Source organism: Mercurialis annua, linkage group LG3, assembly GCF_937616625.2.
Source record: "Mercurialis annua linkage group LG3, ddMerAnnu1.2, whole genome shotgun sequence".
Classification (NCBI taxonomy): Eukaryota; Viridiplantae; Streptophyta; class Magnoliopsida; order Malpighiales; family Euphorbiaceae; genus Mercurialis; species Mercurialis annua.
Window position 1 is genome coordinate 16,432,763 of NC_065572.1, and position 24,931 is coordinate 16,457,693.

The window sequence follows — 24,931 nt, forward strand, 5'->3', positions numbered from 1 at the left end:
CCCGCTCCTTGCCGTCCAACCGAAAGGTAATAGAAGTGTCGGTGGTGGCCTCAAGTGTAGTGAAGAATTCGTATGTGAGTGCTTCGCATTGCTCATGCGGTATCCTTATCAACTTATCAAGAAAAAGGAATTGAATGAGATCATCCAACTTCTCATGAATGCCCAATTTTTCCATAGTCATCCAACAAATTTCATACGCATTGGTGACACCAAATTCCTTAAGCTTCTCATAGCGTTCACCCTCACTAACCGAGTGGATTTCGAAGGATGCCTTGTATTTCCGTGAGAGAGCCCCGAAATTGGTTGTTTTCTTCGATGAACGGATAGGTTGTGGTGGTAGTTCAACTTGAAATTCTTGCTCACTAGGAGGTATGGATTTTTGCTTGGAGGCTCGGCTTGCTCTTGTATTCCGAGACATTGTAGAGGAGGGAAAAGGGTGTTTGGAAGTGTTTTTAGTTTTGAGTTTGGCTTGAGAATGGTGGAGATAGAGCTTGGAAAATTTTTGCTAGAAGAAAGAGAATGGAGGTCTTGGCTATGGAGTTTTTGATAATTGGGGAAAAGAATTTGGAGAAGAAGAAGTGTTGGAGTTCTTTTTGTGGTAAGATTTGAAAAATATGAGAGGAGGGGTGGAGATCTTGCCATGTCAATAATCTTTGTGAACTGTTTTTTCTAATTTGAAGGCCAAAATGCCGCCACCTCATCAATCCAAGAGCTTCCAACATTCCACCAATAGGACATTTTAAAAAAAAAATCACCCCCCCTTTTAAATAGGTGTAGCTCGAATCGAGCTACACCCATTAATGTGTAGCTCGAATCGAGCTACACTTTTCTTCAAAGGTAGCTCGATTCGAGCTACACAAATCTGTCACCAGATTTGTGGAGCTCGAATCGAGAGGAGAGCTCGATTCGAGCTCCCCAATACAAGGGGGGTTCGATTCGAGCTCCTTTATACAAGGGGAGTTCGATTCATTTCCGTTTTTCTTTTCCTTTTTCGCCACACCTACGCACCAAAACCAAACACACCGGCGTTATCTCGAACAAAAAGACATAAAACTAACAAAAAACAATATCTAAACAATCTAAAGAAGGTAAAACAACAACAAAAACATTAAATCGAACCTCTTGGGAATGCCTCCCAAGTGCGCTTGTTTAAAGTCGAAAGCTCGACCATCTCACGGAGGACTCATGTAGGAGTTGTGAAAGATATCTCATCTTTCACCCGATTCGTCAAGGGTCCAAGATACGGTTTGCACCGGTGGCCATTAACCTTGAAAGTTTCACCCTTGGAATTCTCCAATTCCACCGCACCGTGATTCGCCACATTCCGGATTTTGAATGGGCCACTCCAACGAGATTTCAATTTTCCCGGAAACAACCCCAAGCGTGAATTGTAAAGAAGTACAAACGAACCAACCTCTAAGACCTTTGGGGAGATGTGAGCATCATGCCATCGCTTCGTTTTCTCCTTATAGAGCTTGGCATTCTCATATGCCATTAATCGGAATTCATCTAACTCATTCAATTGAAGCAATCTCTTTTCCCCCGCCTTCTTAAAGTCAAAGTTCAACTTCTTAATAGCCCAATACGCTCTATGCTCAAGCTCTAGAGGAAGATGACACGCCTTCCCATAAACAATACGGAATGGAGACATCCCAAGTGGAGTTTTGTAGGCCGTCCTATACGCCCACAATGCATCATCCAATTTCAAAGACCAATCTTTCCGGGATCCATTCACCGTCTTCTCGAGAATTCTTTTCAATTCACGGTTCGAAACCTCAACTTGGCCACTCGTTTGGGGGTGATAAGGTGTGGCGACCCGGTGATGCACATTGTACTTCCTCATAAGAGCTTGAAATTGCCGATTGCAAAAATGCGAACCACCGTCACTAATAACCACTCTAGGAGTCCCAAACCGATTCACTAGCCGCTTAAGAAAACTCAACACCACTTTAGCATCATTGGTGGGCAAAGCCTCCGCTTCTACCCATTTCGAAACATAATCCACACATACCAAAATGTATTGGTTTTTGAATGACACCGGAAAAGGCCCCATGAAATCTATACCCCATACATCAAATATTTCCACTTCTTGAACCGAAGTCAAAGGCATCTCGTCTCTTTTTGAGATGTTACCTACACGTTGGCACCGATCACAATGGTCAACAAACTCTTTGGCATCACGAAATAAAGTTGGCCAAAAGAACCCGCTCTCAAGCACTCTAGCGGCGGTTCTAGCCGAACCATAATGTCCGGTCTCATGACATGAACTCAAAATGGGCATCATTTCCCCCAAGGACACACATCGTCTTAACATTCCATCACCATATATTTTAAACAAGAAAGGTTCATCCCACAAGTACCTTTTAACATCGGATAAGAACTTCTTCCTTTTGTGGGATGTCAAGTCCGGAGGCATGACTCCCGATGAGAGGTAATTTGCAAAATCGGTATACCATGGTGTCTCCACTTCCCGAATCATCATAAGCGTTTCGTCCGGAAACCGCTCATTAATCTCCACACCAATTGGAATTGGTTCCGGATTCTCGAATCTCGAAAGGTGATCCGCCACCACATTCTCCGTACCTTTCTTGTCTCGGATTTCTACATCGAACTCTTGCATGAGAAGAATCCACCGAATGAGCCTTGGCTTTGCATCTTGCTTAGTGAATAGATACCGTAAAGCGGCATGATCGGTGTATATGATGCATTTCGACCCAAGCAAATATTGTCTAAACTTGTCGAGAGCAAAGACAACCGCCAACATCTCCTTTTCGGTAGTGGTATTGTTGAGTTGTGCTCCCGCCATAGTTCTACTAGCGTAGTAGATCACATGCACCCGCTTGTCCTTTCTTTGCCCCAACACGCAACCCAATGCTTGGTCACTAGCATCACACATTAGCTCAAAAGGCAAACTCCAATCCGGAGATGAGATAATGGGAGCGGTCACAAGTGCCAACTTTAGCTTCTCAAAAGCATCTTGACAATCCCTTGTGAAGTCAAACGACGCATCTTTTACTAGCAAACTTGTCAAAGGTCAAGCAATCGACGAAAAATCCTTAATGAATCGCCGGTAAAAACCCGCGTGGCCCAAAAATGCCCGAACTCCTTTGACCGTAGTCGGAGCGACTAATTTTTCAATAACCGCCGTTTTTGCCCTATCCACTTCAATTCCCGCCTCCGATATCCTATGCCCGAGTACAATGCCTTCATCCACCATGAAGTGGCACTTTTCCCAATTTAGCACTAAATTTGTCTCCACACATCGTGCTAAAACCCGCCTTAGATTCGCTAAACAACCATCGAACGAATCGCCAAACACGGAGAAGTCATCCATGAACACCTCCATAATATCTTCAATCATATCGTTGAAGATTGAGGTCATACATCTTTGAAATGTGGCGGGTGCGTTGCATAGTCCGAAGGGCATTCGCCAATATGCAAAGGTACCGTAGGGGCATGTGAAGGTCGTCTTCTCTTGATCTTCCGGGAGGATTAATATTTGATTGTACCCGGAATACCCATCGAGGAAACAATAAAACTTGTGTCCCGCTACCCTTTCTAACATTTGATCGATAAATGGTAGCGGAAAATGATCTTTTCGGGTTACCTCATTGAGCTTCCGATAATCGATGCATACTCGCCAACCGGTTACCGTCCTTGTGGAGATTTGCTCTCCTTTTTCACTCTCCACCATCGTCATTCCGCCCTTTTTAGGAACACATTGAATGGGACTAACCCACTCACTATCCGAAATCGGATAGATTATCCCGGCGTCGAGGAGCTTGACGATCTCTTTGTGCACTACCTCCTTCATATTCGGATTCAATCTTCGTTGCCTTTGAGCCGACTTCTTTGACTCGTCTTCGAGATTAATCTTATGCATCACAATTTGAGGACTTATTCCTCGAATGTCGGAGATTTGCCAACCCATTGCTAACATGTGCTCTTTCACCACTTGCACAACCTTCCTTTCTTGATCCTTAGAGAGCTTGTTTGAGATGATTATCGGCAAGGTCTCATTCTCCCCAACAAAATTATACCGGAGGTGTGGCGGAAGCGGCTTCATTTCAACCTTCGGGGGCAACTCCGAAGATGGTGGAGTCACACCATTGCTCTTGTTTAAACTTTCCGGCTTCGGTTCATCCTCTCTAGTATATTCATCTTCCCCCGACTCGGAATGAAACGAAACTTGAGAGATTTGTTGAGGACAAATTTCTACCCTCTTTGCTTCGTTCAACAATTGCACATTCTCCCGGAGTTGCTCTTCCACAATCTCATCAATCACATCAATTCTCATGCAATCCTCCTCCTCGATGGCATTCCGCATCACTCTCTTCATATCAAACTCCACACTTTCCTCATCAATTCTCAAGGTGAGCTTTCCGGCATGAACATCAATGAGAGCACGCCTGGTGTTCATAAAAGGGCGACCAAGAATCATAGGACATTCTTTATCTACCGCATAGTCTAAGATCACAAAATCCACCGGAAAGATGAATTTATCCACTTTAACGAGTACGTCTTCCACTATCCCATACGGCTTTTTGAGAGAGTGATCGGCAAGTTGCAATACCATCGAGGTGCGCTTTACCGGTTGATCACCAAACAAAGACCTAAAAAGAAACAATGGCATCAAGTTAATACTTGCCCCAAGATCACACAAGCAATTTATAGCATTCATATTTCCTATAGTGCAAGGTATAGAAAAACTCCCTGGATCCTTAAGCTTTATCGGTAAGTTGCTTTGGATTATGGAACTACAATGCTCCGTGAGCGGTATTGTCCCACCTTGCTCCCAACTACGCTTGTTCATAATTATTCGTTCCCTTGAGCTTTCCTTAACCGGCTTGGGAATGGAACCGGTGGTACAAACGGTGGCGGCGGTGGTGGCCTCACATAGGGCTCTTCAACCTCGATAACCACTTCCTCACATTCCGTTGGTAGTTCTTGGCTTGAGCTTGCTACATCAACAATCACTTGAGGCTCATCCTCCTCAACAACATGCTTCTTTCCATTGGCTTTCTCAAGGTTTCTCCCGCTTCGGAGCTCTACCGCCTTAACTTGCTCTCTAGGGTTGTTTTCCGTAGTGGATGGCAACCCTCCTTGAGGTCTTCCTTGAAGCAAAATTGCCATTTGAGAAATTTGAGTTTCCAAATGATGGGTAGTAGAAGCTTGATTCTTCTCCCTTTGCTCCATTTTCTCTAACTTCTCTAGCACTTTGGAAAGCACATTTCCCTCATCCGTATTCTTTTGTGGTTGGAATCCCGGAAGGTGTTGAGGTCTACCACCATAGTTGTTTCCTTGCCCTTGATGGTTATGATAAGGGCCTTGATAAGGACCTTGTTGTTGGGGCCTATTTCCTCCTTGGAAACTAGGACCCGCTTGTTGATTTTCTTGCACATTGCCTTGGCCCTCTTGATTCCTCCATCCGAAGTTAGGATGGTTTCTCCACCCCGGATTATAGGTATTCGAGTAAGGATCATTCCCTTGGCGTTGACCTCCCACATAATTCACTTGTTCGCTCCAAGTTTGACCCGTGGCATAGCACTCATTACTTCCATGATTGAAATCTCCACAATGCTCACAACCTACTTGGACATACGCAACCGGAGCATTCCGTGGAGCCACTTGCTTCTTCAAGGCATCAACTTGACTTTGCAAATAGGCATTCATAGCTTTCATTGCTTCAAACTCCTTGGATTGATCAAGCGTCATTAATGCCTTTTGAGCCGGTGGTCTTCTCCTTTCCGAGGACCAAGTGCTACTCACCATAGCCAATTTTTCAATCAACTCATTAGCCTCATCAAGCGTCTTTTGCATCAAAGAACCTCCCGCGGCCGAATCAATGGTAGATCTTGTGATCTCACCCAAACCATTATAGAATATTTGAAGCACATGCTCCCTAACAAGTCGATGATGAGGTACGTGCCTTTGGAGATCCTTGAACCTCTCCCAAGTTTCATAGAGAGATTCCCCCTCATATTGGTAATAATCAATGATGTCCTTTGTCAACTTCGCGGTTCTCCCCATCGGAAAGTACTTGTGAAGGAAAGCTTGAGCAAGATCCCGCCAATTGTGGATTGATGCATTAGGTAGTGATCGAAGCCACAAGCTAGCCTTATCTCTTAGTGAGAATGGAAACATCCGAAGCTTGATTTGATCGGAGGTGACATTATGGAGCTTGAATGTGTCCAACACTCCCAAGAACTTGACTATGTGTTCATTCGGATCCTCAGTTGGTAACCCAAAGAATTGGCACCAATTCTCTAAGAGTTCAATCGTGCTAGGCTTGATCTCAAAAGTAGCCGCGGTGACCGGTCTTGCAAAGCACCCATAGGTAGCATTATCCACATCCGGGAGGAAGAAATCCCCCAAAGTTTGTCTTTGTGCTTGATGGCCTTGAACTTGAGGGTGATTGTCCCCTTGTTGCTCTTGCCGATTTCTCTCATCGAGTGGAGGAGGCGGATGTTGCCTCACTCCATCGTCTTGAGGGTGATAATGCTCCTCCTCATAGTTATCATCCCCATGTTCCATGATAACGGGTATACGATTCTCCCTTCTCACACTTCTTTCAAATCTCCCGAGGTTGCCTTGAAACGGTTCTAGCGGAAGATTGGCCCTTCGTGTATTGTGCATATACTATAGTTGATCTCCTACACAAACAACAACAAGCAAACCACGCGTAAATCCGGAAAGAAGCAAAAACAACAAAAGTGATAAAAACAGAAAAATAGAGCTAACTCGACCGAACAATAACTAATTTCAATCAATCAATAAACACTCGTCACTCCCCGGCAACGGCGCCAAAAACTTGTTGAGCAAAAAGCGCAACTTGTAATAATCCGGAAGTCGGAATCGATCCCACGAGGAGTGAATCTAGAGCGATTGATGAGAATGAACTTTAGTTGCGATTCAATTCGTTTAGCATAATAGACAATTGGAATTTGAATTCAAGTATCAATTTAACAATAGCAATTAACTAAAACAAAACTTTCAATTAACAATTAATCAACAATTCTAGAAGAATAAAGTGCTTAAACAATTACGGATAACTCAATTAATAAAGGGGTTTGGAGGTCGAAACTACGCTTAGGTCATGCAATCAATGGTTCGGGTCTAGGGCTTCAACAAGTGAACCGAGCGTTCCTAAAGCATAACTCCCGCTCTCTCGAGCCTCAAGGAGTTATAAAATCACAAACAAGCCAACTAACCAAGCCTAATCCACTCTCGTGGCACTAAACACGATTAACAAGCCAATTGGCGATTAACAATCCACTCTAAGGTTTCCTAATTTCTAACCCACTCATATGGTGTCATTAATTAGGATCCTAATTGATCTATCTAATTAATTAACCTTCTCTCAAAGTGTTAACCAACCTAGAATCATGCTTTAGGTAGCTAATCTAAAACAAGCATTAGGAAAATCAATTAGAACAACAACAATAAGCCCAAACCCTAACCCAAATCATACATTTCTAAACTTCATTTCAACCCCCAAACAAAGGGGTTTTTGCCAACCATGGCTGAAACAACAAACATCAAACAAATAGAATAATAAATCATTGAGAGATAGATCTAATTACCTTTGTAGAAACCCAAGCCAATAACATTCAATAAGATAATACTTCAATAATAAAATGAGAATAAATCTTCAATAGAAAAAGCTTAAGTATTCAACAATGGAGGAAAATATGAAAATCTGGAAATTCTATTGAAGAAGGTAAGGACTAAACTTAGGGATTTCTAAAATTAGGAGAAGATTTAAAAGTACAATCATAGAATAATGTCTAGAGAAATCTTCTATCCCTAAAATAGAGATAAGGCTCCTTATATAGTACTTACAAAAGAAGGAAAAAGACAAACATTCATTTACACATGTGTTGGGCCCAAAATAGCAAATTAATAAAGCCTTGTTGCATCTTGAAATAATATTTCCCCATTCCAGCAAGCCCAAACTCGAATAGAGCTCCTTGGGCTAAATGAGGGGCCCGATTCGAGCTGCCATTTTCTGCTCCAAATCTCGATCTTCAAACCTTCGTAACTCAGTGTAGAAATGTCCGATTGAGTCGATTCTTGAACCGTTGGAAAGCTTAGGACGTCTACTTTAACTTTCATAAAGATCACGAGTTCATTTGAGGCTTCTAGCTAGTCCAAATTGGTCAATTACTTCCCAGGGGTCAGCTTTTCAGATTTGCAAATAAGCTTCCGCATCGCTTTTGTCGTCTTTTCCAACTTTTGCACCAAAATGCTTCCGCAATGCTCCTAAGTACCTGAAATACTAAAACACGTAATAAGGCATACGAAATATCATAAAACCGTGATAAAACGTTAATAAAGCATGCGGAAACGACACTAAAGATAGGAGTAAAATACTCCTATCAGGGATCGACACTTGCGACCGTATAATGCTTCGTAAGGAGCCATCTCAATGCTTGAATGATAGCTGTTGTTGTAGGCAAACTCGACTGGAGGTAGGTACGTATCCCAACTACCTCCGAAGTCTAATACACATAGTCGAAGCATATCTTCTAACGTTTGAATCGTCCGCTCGAGGGTGAAACGCAGTGCTGAAATTCAATCGTGTTCCTAACGCGTCTTGTAAGCTCTTCCAAAAATGAGAGGTAAATACGGAACCTCTATCTGAAACGATTGACACGAGAACTCCGTGTAGGCTCACGATCTTATCGATATAAATCTCCGCCAACTTTGCTGCAGAATAAGTCGTCTTTATAGGAATGAAGTGCGCTGACTTCGTCAAACGATCCACGATTACCCAAATAGAGTCAAAACCTTTTTGCGTCTTGGGCAATCCAATTACGAAATCCATCGTGATTTGCTCCCACTTTCACTCCGGGATGGGTAACGGCTGAAGAAATCCGTAAGGTCGTTGATGCTCCAATTTAACTTGCTGACAAGTCGGGCATTTAGCCACAAACTCTGCGATATCTTTCTTCATTCCGCTCCACCAGTACGTTATCTTGATGTCATGGTACATCTTCGTGGAACCAGGATGAACGTTATACATCGTTCCATGAGTCTCTTCCATGATTTTCTGTCTTAAGTCTTCCACGTCTGGAACGCACATTCGACTGCCTTATTTCAGCATTCCGTTGACGATACTGAAATCTTGACTCTTTCCTTGTTGAACTTCCTCAATTAGATGCTTCAATTGAAGGTCGTCCGCTTGCAACTCTTTGATCTGATCTATCAACGTCGATCGTATCGTTAACTGAGCCATTAGGTTTCCGAGAGATGAAATCTCAAACTCAACCCCTTGGCTAAACATCGTATGAATCTCGTTGATTAATGGCCTCCGCCACGTCGTTGTAACGTGCGCGAGACTTCCTGCTGACTTCCTGCTTAAGGCATCCGCCACTACGTTGGCCTTGCCTGGATGGTATTGTATCGTGCAGTCGTAATCTTTTAGTAGATCCATCCATCTCCGCTGTCTATGGTTTAACTCTCGCTGGTCAAAAATGTACTTCAAGCTTTTATGATATGTAAAGATCTCACACGTAGAGCCGTATAAATAATGTCTCCAAATTTTCAGCGCAAAAATCACCGCTGCTAACTCTAGATCATGCGTCGGATAGTTCGTCTCATGCTTCTTAAGCTGTCGCGAAGCGTATGCAATCACTCGACCGTGTTGCATAAGGACGCATCCTAGCCCAATTTTTGACGCATCGCAGTATACGATAAATCCTTCTGCTCCTTCTAGTAGTGCTAAGACTGGTGCCGTCGTCAGACACTCTTTCAGTTTTAGAAAACTGAGTTCACACTGGTCCGTCCAGTTGAACTTTGCGTTCTTCTGAGTTAGCTTCGTCAAAGGTACAGCGATCTTCGAGAAATCCTGTACAAATCGTCTGTAGTATCCCGCCAAGCCGAGGAAACTTCTAACTTCCGTAACCGATTCAGGTCGCTTCCATTCTATTACTGCTTCGATCTTCTTTGGGTCAACCTTAATACCGCTTTGTGATACCACATGACCTAGAAAAGCCACTTCCGTTAGCCAAAATTCACATTTAGAGAATTTGGCGTAAAGCAGATGCTCTCTTAGCGTCTGTAGTACTATCTGCAGATGTTGAGCGTGCTCTTCTTCTGTACGTGAATATATCAAAATATCGTCAATGAACACGATCACAAACTGATCCAAGTACGGTTTGAATATCCTATTCATCAAATCCATGAAGGCTGCTGGGGCGTTCGTCAATCCAAACGACATAACAAGAAATTCGTAATGACCGTATCGAGTTCGAAAAGCAGTCTTTTGAACATCATCATCGCGAATCTTTAGCTGATGATAACCTGATCTCAAATCGATCTTGGAAAAGTACTTCGCTCCTTGTAACTGATCGAACAAATCATCGATTCTAGGTAACGGATACTTATTCTTGATCGTCACCTTGTTCAGCTGTCGATAATCGATACATAATCGAAGCGATCCATCCTTCTTTTTCACGAATAGCACTGGTGCACCCCACGGGGATACACTCGGTCTGATGAAACCACGATCGAACAATTCTTCTAGTTGATCTTTAAGTTCTTTGAGCTCTGCTGGCGCCATTCGATAAGGTGGTATCGATATCGGCTTTGTGCCAGGAGCCAATTCGATACAGAACTCAATCTCGCGATCTGGGGGTAATCCAGGTAATTCCTCTGGAAAAACGTCTGGATATTCCGACACCACTGGTACGTCACTTAAATTTGCACTTTTCTTCTCCACGTCTCGTACTATCGCTAAGAATCCTTGACATCCCTTCTTTAGCATGCGACCAGCTTTAATAGCTGAGATAATACTCGTAGAAGATTCCATCTTATCACCCTGAATTGATACCGCTTCAATTCCAGGCGTGTTAAACGTTACCGTCTTCTTCCGGCAATCCACATTGGCATAGTGCTGTGCCAGCCAATCCATTCCTAATATGACGTCAAAAACTAATACCTCGAGTAGAATCAAATCCACTAATAAGTCTCGCCCTTGAACCTTGACAGGACAGGACGGATAAACGATACTAACTTCCACACTCTCTCCGACTGGGGTAGCTACTGACAAAGGATTCCTAAGGTACGCTGGTTGCACTCGTAACTTACTAGCAAAACTGGGCGAAACAAACGAATGCGTAGCGCCCGGATCAAATAAAATTAGTGCGTCCTGAGAAGCGATAGGAAAGGTACCTTGCACCACTGCATTGGAAGCCTGAGCCTCCTGAGGATTCAGTGCAAAGACCCTGGCCTGACTCCCGCCAGCCTGCGAAGTCTGACCAGTACCACGTCCTCCGCCATTTCTTCCTCCACGATTTCCATAACCACGGCCTCTCTGGCCAGTGAAGGTACTCCCTGTTTGATCATATCCTGACGCTGCCTGATGTGTAGTCCTCTGTTGCTGATAAGAAGGTTGTACTACAGTAGTCATCGAGCCTTGGGGTATCTGCCTCGGACAGTCTCTAGCAAAATGGCCCCGTTGACCACAAGTTAAAGCATGCTCCATTAGCAGTGTAACACGCGCCGTAGTGCCTCCTATTACAGTTCAGACATAAAGGAACTCCGCCTCCCATGTCACTCATCGATCTGGCACTAAATCCGGTGCCTGAGGTACTAACCCGTGTTCCGCGTCGAGGTCTTTTGCGTTCTCGCTGACGTTGTGTGTATCGAGAATAATTCCCAACATATGACTGAGTAGGCGCACTCTGTACGCTACGAAACGTATTATCTCTCACAGGTGAAACATTGGAAGGGTCAGGAATTCTTCCAAAACGGATCAGAGAAACTTCCATTTGCCTAGCGCTATCAATCAGTTGCACTAGGGTTCTTCCGATATCAGACGTCAGACTCACAAATTCAGCTCCTAGACCCTCTACAAACCTTGAGTTCACTCTAACTGGGTCTGTAGTCAGGTCTGGTGCAAACCTACTCACCCTGGTAAACTCCGTTACATACTCTTGCACAGACCGATTGCCTCTACTCAGGGTCAACCACTGACTACGATAACTCTCCGTCACCGCATATGGTAAAAAGTATTCCCTAAAGTGGTTTGCAAATTCAGCCCAGGTCATAGTGTCCATGGTTGGCTGAATATGCTGCTGAAACCAATCTTTCGCAGGTCCTTTCAATGACATTTCCACCATAATGATGGTCCGCCTCTCATTAGCTTGAAGGCGTCGAGCATTACGTTCTACTTCTTCGAGGAAATCGAGAGCATCGCCTGTACTGTCAAACTTAGTTGGTTTGAGACGCATATAAGCCAAGACGATATCTCGGTCAGTGAAAGCCACATTACGCAACTGTTGCTGCTGTAGTTGCTCACGATGCATATTCTGCACCTCAGCCTGATTGGCTTGCATAGCCGCAATTCCCGTAAGAAACTGATTCAGATCAAAACCCACAACATTAGGTTGCTGGGCTTGCGCTTGCACTCCAGGTGCCTGCGCCTGGGCCTCTTGGCCACCACCTCCTCCCTGAACAGAAGACTCATCTTGAGCTTCTGGATGGACATCATGCGCCCCTTCTATAACGTTACGTGCTGCAGCAGCAGCTCGCTCTACTTCTTGTCTTTGGTCAGACATCCTGAGCAAGACAAACAGCGTTACTTAGCCACATAATCGCATATTATCGCAAATGCATACCGTATTAAACGCGCATCTCATCACATGCGAACACACACGTATAACAGACTCACATCCTAGAGGGAAAGCTGAAAGTTTGAAAATCAAATGAATACGTAACAAAGACAAGACTCGAGTCCTATGTGCTGCAGTAGAATCCTATGAAAACCAATCACTCTTCTGACATAAGCAATGGTAACTGGACCATGCTCTGATACCAACTTTGTCACGACCCAATCTCAGGGCCGAGACCGGCGCTAGGGAATGGGAGTGGTTGCTCCGAAACCCGTAGCAAGCCTAAAATCGTAAAATAATTTTTTCGCGAAACATAAACATCATGCATGACATACATAAACACGTGTCATGCAGAAACACATGCCAGGCACACATATCCTCTGGCAGTCACAATATATATAACGCAGCAAGCGTAAAACGTTTAAAACTTTAAAACGTTAAAGTAATATTTATAGAAAACTTTACATACAAGCTGACTGACAAAATACTTATCTACTGCAGCTCTAAGAGTAAAGTACTGTTTCTTTACATACTAAAAAATACAGACTTCTGGAAGTAGGATAGAAGTCCGTTGCCTCAAAGCGTCTTTATCCTGAAAGGAAATCTGTGAGGGGTCAGTATATTGGGATATACTGAGTGAGTTCATACATTTACTAATAAGTATTCAAATAAAACATAAAATCGTAATCAATCATATGCAGCCAAGTACAGGATCCGATTGAAACCCTAATCCTCGAATATGTTAACCGTATATACTCAGAGGAAAACTTATCCAATAGTCCGACCCGGGAGTATTCACACTCTACCACGTCAGTCGCGACAATTCTCTTAATCCCAGTGGTGGGTCTAACCCACTAGATACGGGGCTCAGGTTACACTGTAACCGAGTTCACTCTCGTATCACAATCATACATCTACCTTCAGAATTCATGTACTTAATCGTATTCACAGCTGTATCAAATCAAAACTGGTGATCACACAGTCCTATTGCCGCTCAATAGGTAGCACGTTCCATCGGATCAATACTGGTTTCAAATCAAGCATATGTGCGATTCATATAAAGATTTAATATATAAATCATGCAATTCAAATAGAAAGCAATATAAAATAGTTGCTTGAATAAATACTTCAAAAGAAAATCGTATAAACTCACTGAAAACGCTTATCCAAAAATACGTCGGGGCTTTAGAAACGTCAAGCTTCCCGAGCTCCTGGTCCAGCTCCTTCTTGCCTCGCTGGATCTAAAGCAATTTCAAAACATTTGACTCACATCAGAATCCTATTCTAAGATTGACTCTAGACGCGAGACACGACAAGACATAAAACATAAGCCGTCGTGCTTCAAACGTAATCTTTTCCGATAAACGAATCATTGTTCTCTCATTTCTTAATATTTCTCAATTCAATTCTCAATAGAGAATATAGGTTTTCTTGATGAAACCAATTGATATCCATAAACTAACTTATCTCAAACAACTAGTCATAATTTACTCGTTTTACGTCCGAATCTCGCATTTTCGGAGTCTGGAAGTCGATATCGGGATGGGGAATCATCAAATTAGGTTTTTAGGGTCATTCCCCTTCAAAGGAGGGGTGGTGCACGTCGTGCACCCCCTAGTGCACGTCGTGCACCTTGGGTGCACGTCGTGCACCTTCGTGGGCACGAACCCGGCCGCTGAAAACAGCCCTCCCGACGTGCTAAATTGATCCCGAACTCATCCAACATCCATATAACATCCTAATCTATTCAAAAACACGATAAAAACGTATAAAACGAATCGAATACGTAATCGCGATACGGTTTCACCGCAACCTATCATTTCAAATAGTTTTTCCATCAAATATACTCAAATAAATGGAGAAACGACTTGCTTACCGTGATTGTCCTTCGAAATACGATCGATTCGAGTTATTAAACGTCGAAAACGGACGAGAAACGGAGATCGTACGAGAGAAACGGTGAGAACGAACGAAAGAAATGAAATGTATCTGATGAAGGTTCTGTATCATTCCTTCATCTGAAGGAAACTTATATATAATGGTCAATTTGCAACTTGGTCCTTGAAACTTTTCAAATGTTGCAATTTAGCCCAAAACCTATCCGCGTCCAAAATTTAAACGGTCTCCGATTGACTCGAAACTTTTACCACTAATACTATAAATTATTTCGCGGACTTTGGCGAAATAATTTCCATCACGGGATTTATATTTTATTTTATATTAATTTCTGAAGTTAAATCCTCAAATCCCGCTAATTGACTTATTAAAATTTATTCTAAATTCCCGATATAATTAAATTAAATTCTCCTTAATTTAATTTATCGGAAATCTTGACACGTGGCACGACGTAATTATCTTAAAATATTTTTGGGTATTACAATAAGATAGCTTGGCCATTGGAATTCAATGCCAAGATGTGAGATCGGTTATGAGCATCACAGATGATAAAAAGAGACTCCTAGAATAAGATGAGAAGATAACACTACTAGAAAACAATGTTTTAGCGACAAAATTTAGCAACGAATTCAAATTCCATCGCTAATTTTTTTCTTTAGCGACGGATTAAAAATTCGTCGCTAAATCCTTATTTAAATTGGCCGGAGCACTCCCACCAATTATTTTGACATAGCAACAGATTTTTCATCCGTCGCTAAATTCGTCGAATCTTGGCGGGTAATTCCCGCCATTTTTGCTGACGCAATTAGCGACAGATTTAACATCCATTGCCAAATAAAAATTTCAGCAACAGATTAAATAAATAAATTATTCAATTTATAAAAAAAATTATTTTTTTCAATTTTTTTAAATTACGCTAAATCCGTCTCTAATTTTTGATAATTCCATCGCTAAATATTTTTCTTCGCCGCTACAAAAATTTGCGACAAATTATTGAGCGACGGTTGGATTACGTCGCTAATCCGTCGCTAAATAGAAGAATTCTAGTAGTTTAAATTCTAATGCAACGCAATAAGTGTTGGATATGTCTGGTAAATCGATAAGATCAATAAGTCACAAGTCTGTGATTATGTGTAGAGAAAACGGTTTTAAAAACATTTTTTGGTTCTATATGTTTAAAAACATTTTTGATTATCGCTAGTGGAGTCACCACTTTGAGCGGAGCGGGGGTCGGGCTCGCCCATTTAGAACAGATAATCTCATCAAAACACGACAGTCCAGAAAAATAAAGTGCTGGAAAGTAAATGACTGAAAAGTCAAGTGCTAGAGAATAAGTGCAGAAATGTAAACATGCTTTAAGACTCGCATATGACTCAATCGGGACTGGCATGGTGGACAAGTAGCAAATACTCCTAAACAAGCATCTAACCCTGGGGTTTCTAATATATACTCCCTCTGTCCCATTCTAATTGAAAAAATTTCAATTGCACATTATTTAAGAAATTTTAGTAACATTACTTTTATATCCTTATATTACATTAAATGCATCACAACTTTTCAAAAATATGCTTTTTAAATGCATTAATTGAAAAAGGTATAAAGAGAAAAGTAGTGTGAAAAGTACTTTATAAATAAAAAGTGTCAATTAGAATGGGATACCCAAAAAGGAAATAGTGTTCAATTAGAATGGGACGGAGGGAGTAATAAATAGATGTGGATTTTATTCAAATTACATGCATAAAACCTAAAACAGCCGGATGTAAAAGTGGGATTGATTTTATTAATTACCTTCTTGAATACCTATACAACCACTAATTATAGTTTTCATGACATTTTTAAGATTTCAATATGATTTGATTAGTTTAGAGCTAAATTAACGTGATTATCTGATTAGTCTTGCTAATGATGGATATGGGCATACATTCAAAGTAATAAACAATATTAACATACCCAAATGGCAGTTGATATACATAGAAGGTTAAAAGATAATGTTAAGCGGTTTTCTATCATTTGTATGTCAATACAGACAGATTCTGAATCTGGTCGAAACACGGAAGTTGTTCCTCCAATCAACACGAGTCCACTAGTTTGAACCAGAATCGATTCTGGATCCGGATGACACGGGAAAGGCTGCTCAAAGTTATTGGACCAATGGTTGGGCTTCAAAGCTGTAATACCACAAAAGATTTAATTATCTAATTGGACCACGTGTCCAGTTTTGAGTTGCTGGAGCGGCGAAAACGGAAAGATTTCCGAGAAATTAAGGTAAATAAAATTTTAGTAGGTCGATTTCGGAAAGATTATCGCGAGGAATTTAATATTATATTTTAAGTTAAAGTTGGAATTGAAATTGGAAATTAAAAGGAAAAAAAATGCTAAGAAAAGTTACAAAATAAAGTTCAGGGACTAAAGTGGTAATTTAGCCAATTACGTCTGAAAAATGGAAAATTTATAAGTTTTGTCGGGAAAGTATAAATTCTCGGATCGTATTATTTATTGGATATAAATAATACGTATACGTACGGTTAAAGTGTTCATCGATTTAGTTATGGACTAAATTGAACAAAAGAAAAGTTCAAAGGTTAATTTGTAACAAAGAAAACAAGGGTTGAAGGGATGATTTAACCAAAATATATATAAGAAGAGGATTATGAATGAAGAATCAAAGAAAGAGAATCCAAAAGCTTCAGTTTATCGATCAAAACTTCGTTCGCTCGCCGTTTCTCCGTTCGGCGTCCGTTTCAGACGATTTTTGCGGCGATCTCTTCGGAATTGAATCCTCTATCGTTCTATGGCATCATATCAAGGTAATCTCTCAGTTAATGGTGCTGTATCTCATTTTATATGGGCTGTTTCGTATAGAAAGTTACGTTTGAATCATAGAGTTAGGAATCGAGTTGTTTTTGATATTTTTTAAAGTGTAAAATGATAATTTATGGATTAAAATGAATTGGGTGCTAAGGTATATTTTGAGTGTTTTGGGACTTCGGAAATGGTCCGGAGACGTTAAAAACGTCGTACCTGAAGGGGCACGACGTGCTGAATTTCAGCATGTCGTGCTGGTGCACGACGTGCACCCGCACGTCGTGCACCAGTGAAGGGCACGACGTGCCCTTCATGAAATTAGAGGGGCACGACGTGCCAAGCTGGCACGACGTGTCCTACCTCGACTGTAACCTCCGGGGACCTCCGTGAGCGAAGGATGATCTCCGATAACGTGATACGAATATAGAACTCTGGCAATGTCTTGAAATGGATATAAAACATTATAAAAACGAACAATAATATGATGAGTAAGAATTCGATTAAGAAGTTATCGGAATTGAGAAATCAAATGCGAAACAAAATGGTGATAACCAAAATCTATGACCTAGGGTTTTAGGTTTATAAGGTTTACGTGTATGTACTAAACATATATTTGATTTATATATGTATCAGACGTGTCAGAAAACAGTGGGGTCAGCGGAAGTGGGTTGGTACGAGCATACCATCATATTGACTTCATCATAGATTGGATAGCGGTCACTGTGAGTTGCACTTTACTTTCTTGTATTATTTATTTATATAATTTGATATTATATCTTATATTATTATTTAAACGCATCGCATTACGTATGATTTGCTAGATTATCATATGTTTCTATTAAGTTTTATGTACGAGAAACTAGTATACGATCCGAAGAAACTAGCTACCTATTGGGTGTCAATAGGCTGTGTGATCACCAGTAATCGAGTCAGTCTAGAGTATCTGATTATGAGAAATGATTTGATATACATATATGACTTGATTATGAATATGAATTTCGAAGTTGGATATATGAATGCGATACGAGTGAGAACTCGGTTAAAGTAACCTGAGCCTCGTATCTAGTGGATTTGACCCACACTTTGGGATTAAGAAATTGGTCGCGGCTGACGTGGTTGAGTCAGAATAGCTCCCGGGTCGGACCATATGGATCATCTTGATTTGAATATTAGTAAGCCGTGGCATGTTTCAGGATTTTAGTTTCGAACGGATCAAGTATTTGATTAAATGTATTTTTATACTAATGCTTATTTGAAATGCGATGTTATGTTTTTATAATAATACTGTTAGTAAAATACAAGCTCACTCAATATTTTTCCAAATACTGACCCCTCACTTTTGATACCTTTCAGGCAGGGGCGGAACCAGCCTATAGGGTGAAGTGGCGACCGTCCCCACAAACTTTTTAAAAAGAACAAATTAGTACTTCATCTTTTTTTTTGAAAAAATATAGTCATTAAATTTATACTTTTACATAAGTGTTATCTCTAATTTCTTGTTAATATCTTCAAAATTTATAACTTTTATAAATTTTTTATGTATAATTTTACTTATATTACGATGTAGTTATATTTTTTACGAAATTTTTTTTTCCAGCCCCCCCATTTCAAATTTTCTAGTTCCGCCCCTGCTTTCAGGTGCTTAGTGTCTGGACCTAGCTAGAGGTCAATTTTTGGGATCCGGAAGTCAGCCCCACATGTATAGTCCTCGACTTCTTTAGTGCTGTAGTAGTGGTCCTGTGTCGACAGAGTCGTAGCCTTGATAACAGTACAATTTGGTTTATGTTTTACTTGCTGTCTATGTTTATATATTTTGTAGGCTACGTGTATTTCGTTTTGTTCACGGCACCAGATGTCGGTGATATGTTCATGACATGATAGTATGTATATAATCCCGTGAGGCCGGTTTGTATAGGGTACAGTAACTAGAACCCACGTGGATATCAGAAAGTGCAATGAAAATATCTGTATATATATATATATATATATATATATATATATATATATATATATATATATGTGTGTGTGTGTGTGTGTGTGTGTTTGCTTCCGTTCGTGTATGTATTGTATTATATTTGCGAAAAGTTCTTGTGAATTTAGGCTTGTTACGGGTTTCAGAGCTACCACTCCCATTCCCTAACGTCGGTTTATTGCTAACGCTGAGATAATAGGCTGACTGCGACTGGTCCGAGTAATTAAATAAAATAAATTTACAACTAAATACAAGTCCAGTGGTTCAAATAGGGAGCGCTACTGAGCCTGGATGAGCCTGAAAATACAAAAACAAATTCTAGAATCGAGTACGAAAATCTGGGAGTGCTAAGGAACTGGGGTCATGGCGCCAAAAGAAGTGGCAGTTGAGCCACAAGGAATGGCGGCGGCGCCGGATCATTCTTGCGGCGACGCCAGACTCCGGGGTCAGTCCGGGTTCAGTTTTCGATCAAAATGTGCGAAAACACCGAAAACGCATAAACAAGTGTCTGAAAATTCATATATACAACATAATATGTTCAACAGTGATTAAAATAACCGAAACATATATCTAAAGCGAAACTCATGGTAAATCATGAAAATCATGACAATTTTGTATCAAGAACGTAAAAACGCTAAACATGCATCCTAATGAATCAAAATTCAAAATTAAATGCAAAGATGATGACAAACATGTGATAGGAACTGAATAGGGTCCTCAGACTGTTTTCCTAGGATCATTTTCTAGTGATCCGGATACAGAAGCCAGCGTAGATCGCAGTGCAGCAGTGTGTTCTTGAAAAATCGGAGCGTGAAAACTCTGTTTGATTGACTAAACGTGGCTGAATTTTGGTGATTGAAAATATTTGGCCTAGGGCAATACCGAAATTAGGGTTTTTGCCAGTTTAAGGTCTGTCTATTTAATGGTGTGCCACCTCCTACAGGGTTTCTCATTTGTACTATTTATAGAGGTGGTTAGAGTTAGATATTTAGGTTAGGTTCAAACGGTTAATATTAGGTAATTATTTTATTTTTGGATTAATAAATACATGCCAGGAAAAAAAGTGGCAAAAGATTATTTTTGGTCCCTGAAAGTGTTAAAAAGGGTCTTCAGGGCCACTAAGCCAAGGTTTTGGGCAATTTAGTCTATCAAACCCACAAATTGGCCCATAAACTTTTTAAAACATTGTAACTAGTCCAATTTTTTAGACTTCTATCACAATAACAATACAATGAGTTATTTGCGATAATTACGCTTCAGCCCTTCAAGTTTGCCGCTGCACATCGATCAAGTCCATTTGAATTCTAACAGGCGGATCATTAACTCGTCATCCGGGACGGGTGCTCTGAAAAATCATCAACCTACGCTTCAATCCGTTATCACTTTTTTACTATTCAGAAAAGAGGTATATAAAGTAAGTACCAAATCATTTAAAACTGAGTATCACATCATTAATGAATTGACAGAAACCCCTAATTATTAACATAACTTAAACTAACGGGCCATTTAATAGGATTTTCCAATAAGGGCAAACTGTAAATTATGATATATGTGAGGGGTCTCAGAGTAATTTGTTCAAAAATTATAGTGATTCTGCGGAACAACTAGTAAAAATAAATATATTTCATCAAAGAAAAAGTAAAAATAAACATATTACAATTATAGTCCTACCTGGTCAAATTATGCACGTTTACATAATTTCCGAATATACTTGAATGTTTAAACTAGGGGTGGGCAAAAAAACCGGTCAAACCGATTAACCGAACCAAAACCAGAAACCCGAACCGGAAAATGTGGTTAACCGGTCCAACGGTTTAGGTTTAGGTTTTGATTTTTAGTTTTCATGGTTAATGGTTTAGGTTTAGGTTTTGGATTTCTAAAAACCGTGGTTAATCAGTTAACCGGTTTATATATATATTCATATATTTTTAATAATTAATAAGATATATTTTATGATCTGTAAAATAATATGGATTTTATAATATACACAATAAATTTAATTATAAAAATATATTGACATATATTTTATTTAGGAATATTTATATATTTTAGGAGAATTTATATATGAAAATATTTTAAAAGAAATTTATTTTCCTTATTAAAATATTTACTTAACAGAAATAGGAATATTTAAGTATATAAATAGTAGAAAGTGGACGTGAACAACACCACAAACAATTCAAAAAATACAAACCTAGCTTTAATATTACTCATAAATTATTTATAAATAATAATAGTTTTAAATATTTGCATTGACTTAACTATTTATAAGATAGTTTAGATTTATATTTTTAATATAATTTGAATTTCTATAGTTTTTTTTTGTTTGCTAAAAAATCAAATAGAATTAAAATTTTATCTTTTTTGTCTTTAATTTTTCTAATGGTTATATGGTTAAAAACCGTAAAACCGTAAAACCGAACCGTTTTTTATGGTTAACGGATTTACCGGTTAACCGTTTAAAATTTTAGGTTTAGATTTTTAATTTTAAAAACCGTATTACAATGTACCGGTTTACAAATTGTCCTCATGGCACCCCTAGTTTAAACAACAGTAGTTTAATCAAATTATAACAATTTACAACGGTAAACAGTTATAGTTTCCATGTCTGGCTTGGGAGCCAAGTCAGTTTCCAAATTATTTACAAAATTAACACTGCCTCAGAGGTTCATTCTCCAACATATCCGCGGTTCGTTTCCGAACCTCAGCCTCAGAACCAGGTTTAGTCAACGTTGAGCATCAGCTTAGGTTGCCTCGTTTACAAAGACTCTTCAGCACCGAGCCTCAGATTGAGAGCCCGACCCTGAAAAGGCCCCACAAAGCAAAATTTCCCGCTCATTAGAAGTGAGGACAAGACAGAATACAAAGCCTCTGTGTCTATAAATACGTTAGCACTTAGCTTAGTGTAGTGGAGAAAAAGAAGAGCCTTTACTAAGCTTATCACATACTCTTCTATTTCCCTCTGTTTCTTTTATCTAACTAGACATGGCAAGGTAAGTTTCATTTAAGATTGAGTTCATTCATTAAAATTAATTGGGTGATTCAACAGTATTTTTGATCATTTGAAATGTTGACAAATTAGTTGATGCTTGAAAGAACCTAAAAGAAATCAAATTTATGGGTGATGCTGCATTCTCTTGAAGAAATGTAACTCTAATTTTTAATATTTGGGTTCTTTAAATAAGGAAATTTGCAAAATGGGGATGTTTTGCTTGTGAGATTCCATTATGATGATAATGTGTTCTGTTTCTTCATCCAGAGTCAATGATTAGCTTAGTGCAATCATAAACTAAAGTTAGAATGCAGATTCTTTTCTGTTTAATAGGATATCGGCAGGTTCCAAGATAATTTTTTGTAGTTAATCTCTTAAATGTAGCTTGATGGTGTACTTATTTCTGTACTTGAGATGAAAAAGTGCAATAAAAGGCCTCAAGTTGTGTTATTGCTGCAGGGCTTGGCTTATCGATAGCAGAACAATTGCGAGAAAAGTGAAAAATCCGGCTCGGGCTTGTGCTGATCAAATCAAAGGATATGGAGCTAATCGTGACTGCCCAAATTGCCACCATCTTATAGACAATAGTGATGTAAGTTGATGTTGTCTTATGATGCGTATCTTTGCTATAAGTACTGATGACTTATTTTGGAGATTTTCTCCTGTTTAGGTTTCTCATGATTGGCCTGGTTTTCCTGCTGGTGTCAAGTTTGATCCATCTGATGCTGAGCTTCTGGAACATTTAGCTGCTAAATGTGGCATTGGAGCCTCTAAACCACATGCATTTATCGACGAATTCATTCCTACACTGGTTCATGATCAAGGAATTTGCTATGCGCATCCTGAAAAACTTCCTGGTCAGAAGCTCCCAATTTTTATAGTGCCACTTGTTTAACCTCATTTGATAAACCCGGACTGTGTCCGTAAGCTAATACAACCTATTAATATGACTAGCTGAATAAGATTTATATTCTATTTGCACGGAAATGGAAATGGAAATGGAAATGGAAATGGAAATAACATAACTGAAAATGCTAATATAGAAAATAAAGAAATCACATTTTCGGAGTTTCGGATACAAAAATGACACACTGAAACCTAGGATTTGATATGTTTTTTGTGCAATGTAGTTTATTATGTACATTCAATGCTTTCCAAGTTGTTGCACAGAACTTGTCATTTGAACTGCTCTGCTTGAACATTTCCTCATTGTGCTGAACTTGAAGAATCCCTCTGTCGTTTTGATGAATCAAACAATTTCTCTGAATTTCTGATCTTCTTTCAGGCGTTAAGAAAGATGGAAGCAGTGTACATTTCTTCCATAGAACAATTAATGCTTATGCAACTGGACAAAGGAAGCGCCGCAAAGTCCATAATGAAGATGGTCCAAGTGAGGAGCATGTTCGCTGGCATAAGACCGGGAAGACCAAACCTGTGACGGAAAATGGAATGCAGAAGGGGTGTAAGAAGATCATGGTTCTCTACAAAAGTTCAAAGAAGGGTATGAAGCCTGATAAATGTAATTGGGTTATGCATCAATACCATCTTGGGACTGATGAGGACGAGAAGGAAGGAGAATATGTGGTATCTAAAATAATATACCAGCAGCAAAAGCAAATTGAGAGTCATGATGATATTCCTCTTGCTGAATATTGTGATTTATCAGCTCTTCAAACTAGTCCAAGGACACCAAATCCTCCCAATCCACCGCGACCAGGGACATCTCATATATGTGATGATGATGCTGATGATAATATATTACAGTCCTCTTTTCTGGTAAGTAACAGATTGTTGCATGCGGAGATGTAGATATGTGCAGTAAAAATGCAAGGGTGGACTTATTATGTACAATACAGGCAGAATTCAATAAAAAGCGGTTTGTTATAGCAAAGAAAGTTCATTTTGAAGTCAATTTTGAATGGAATATGAAAGATTTTGTTATTTGTATGTTGTATTGTAGTAAGCTTGCTGATGATGCTTGCCCAAGTTTTTGTTGGGTTACAGGAACAGAAGGTTACTGTCAAGGGAGAAGCCGATGTGCCTGCACATGCTGTTCATCCAGAGGTATATGCAGCTCAGCCCGAGAATGATGCAGGATACGCAGAATGGTTGGCTGGAGAATCTCAAGCTGTGGAAGACACTGATTTCTGTGGCATTGATGGTTCTTTGCTACGCGAGGAAACTCTCGATTCATCTTCTCTTTTCCTCAATAATTTTGGACAAGCTAATCCATCATACACCAGCATTTCCAACACAAGTGAAATGGCCGCAATCAATAATGCACCCTATGGGATTGCTGAACTAGCCAACTTGGAGCTAGACACACCACCAGATTTCTCTTGTGTAAGCCCGGCTGGCCTCTAATGACACTGCATCTGCATATTTATCTTACTAGCCAAGTAAATTAATGATAGCATGATATTTAATGAACATATTTTATTTTCTGCAGGATCTGCAATTTAATTCTCAGGATAGTTGGATTGGCCGATTTTGAAGACGTATACTATATATAATTTGGGTGTAGTCACCCAGTATTGACTACAGCTTACGGATTTCGTGCTGTCCCGGTTTTCTGCTGAAGCTGACTGGTTTTTTCAACATTTTCTTTAGCGGAAACATATAGAGTCGGCTTGATTTGGTTTAGCGGCG

At 39.9% G+C, this 24,931-nt stretch overlaps 2 protein-coding genes, 1 long non-coding RNA gene and 1 other non-coding gene across 4 annotated transcripts; 2 read left to right on the plus strand and 2 right to left on the minus strand.

The window, feature by feature from the left end:
* Window positions 1-1,183: 1,183 nt before the first annotated feature.
* LOC126672377 (uncharacterized) lies at window positions 1,184-4,297 on the minus strand. Its single transcript, XM_050366326.1, has 3 exons — window positions 3,928-4,297; window positions 2,361-2,874; window positions 1,184-1,676 (listed from the first exon to the last, which is right to left on the minus strand). Exons 1-3 carry the CDS (start codon window positions 4,295-4,297, stop codon window positions 1,184-1,186), a joined length of 1,377 nt encoding a protein of 458 aa, XP_050222283.1.
* A 1,610-nt stretch (window positions 4,298-5,907) lies between these two features.
* On the plus strand, window positions 5,908-6,015 carry LOC126675987 (small nucleolar RNA R71). Its single transcript, XR_007640166.1, has one exon. It is a non-coding gene; the product is annotated as a small nucleolar RNA R71 (small nucleolar RNA).
* A 16,137-nt stretch (window positions 6,016-22,152) lies between these two features.
* LOC126671959 (NAC domain-containing protein 73-like) lies at window positions 22,153-24,823 on the plus strand. The gene is made up of 6 exons (XM_050365806.2): window positions 22,153-22,283; window positions 22,742-22,874; window positions 22,953-23,139; window positions 23,568-24,058; window positions 24,287-24,625; window positions 24,732-24,823. Exons 1-6 carry the CDS (start codon window positions 22,276-22,278, stop codon window positions 24,774-24,776), a joined length of 1,203 nt encoding a protein of 400 aa, XP_050221763.1. The 5' UTR covers window positions 22,153-22,275; the 3' UTR covers window positions 24,777-24,823.
* On the minus strand, window positions 23,305-23,912 carry LOC126671961 (uncharacterized). Its single transcript, XR_007639199.1, has 2 exons — window positions 23,825-23,912; window positions 23,305-23,714 (listed from the first exon to the last, which is right to left on the minus strand). It is a non-coding gene; the product is annotated as an uncharacterized LOC126671961 (long non-coding RNA).
* Window positions 24,824-24,931: the final 108 nt, after the last annotated feature.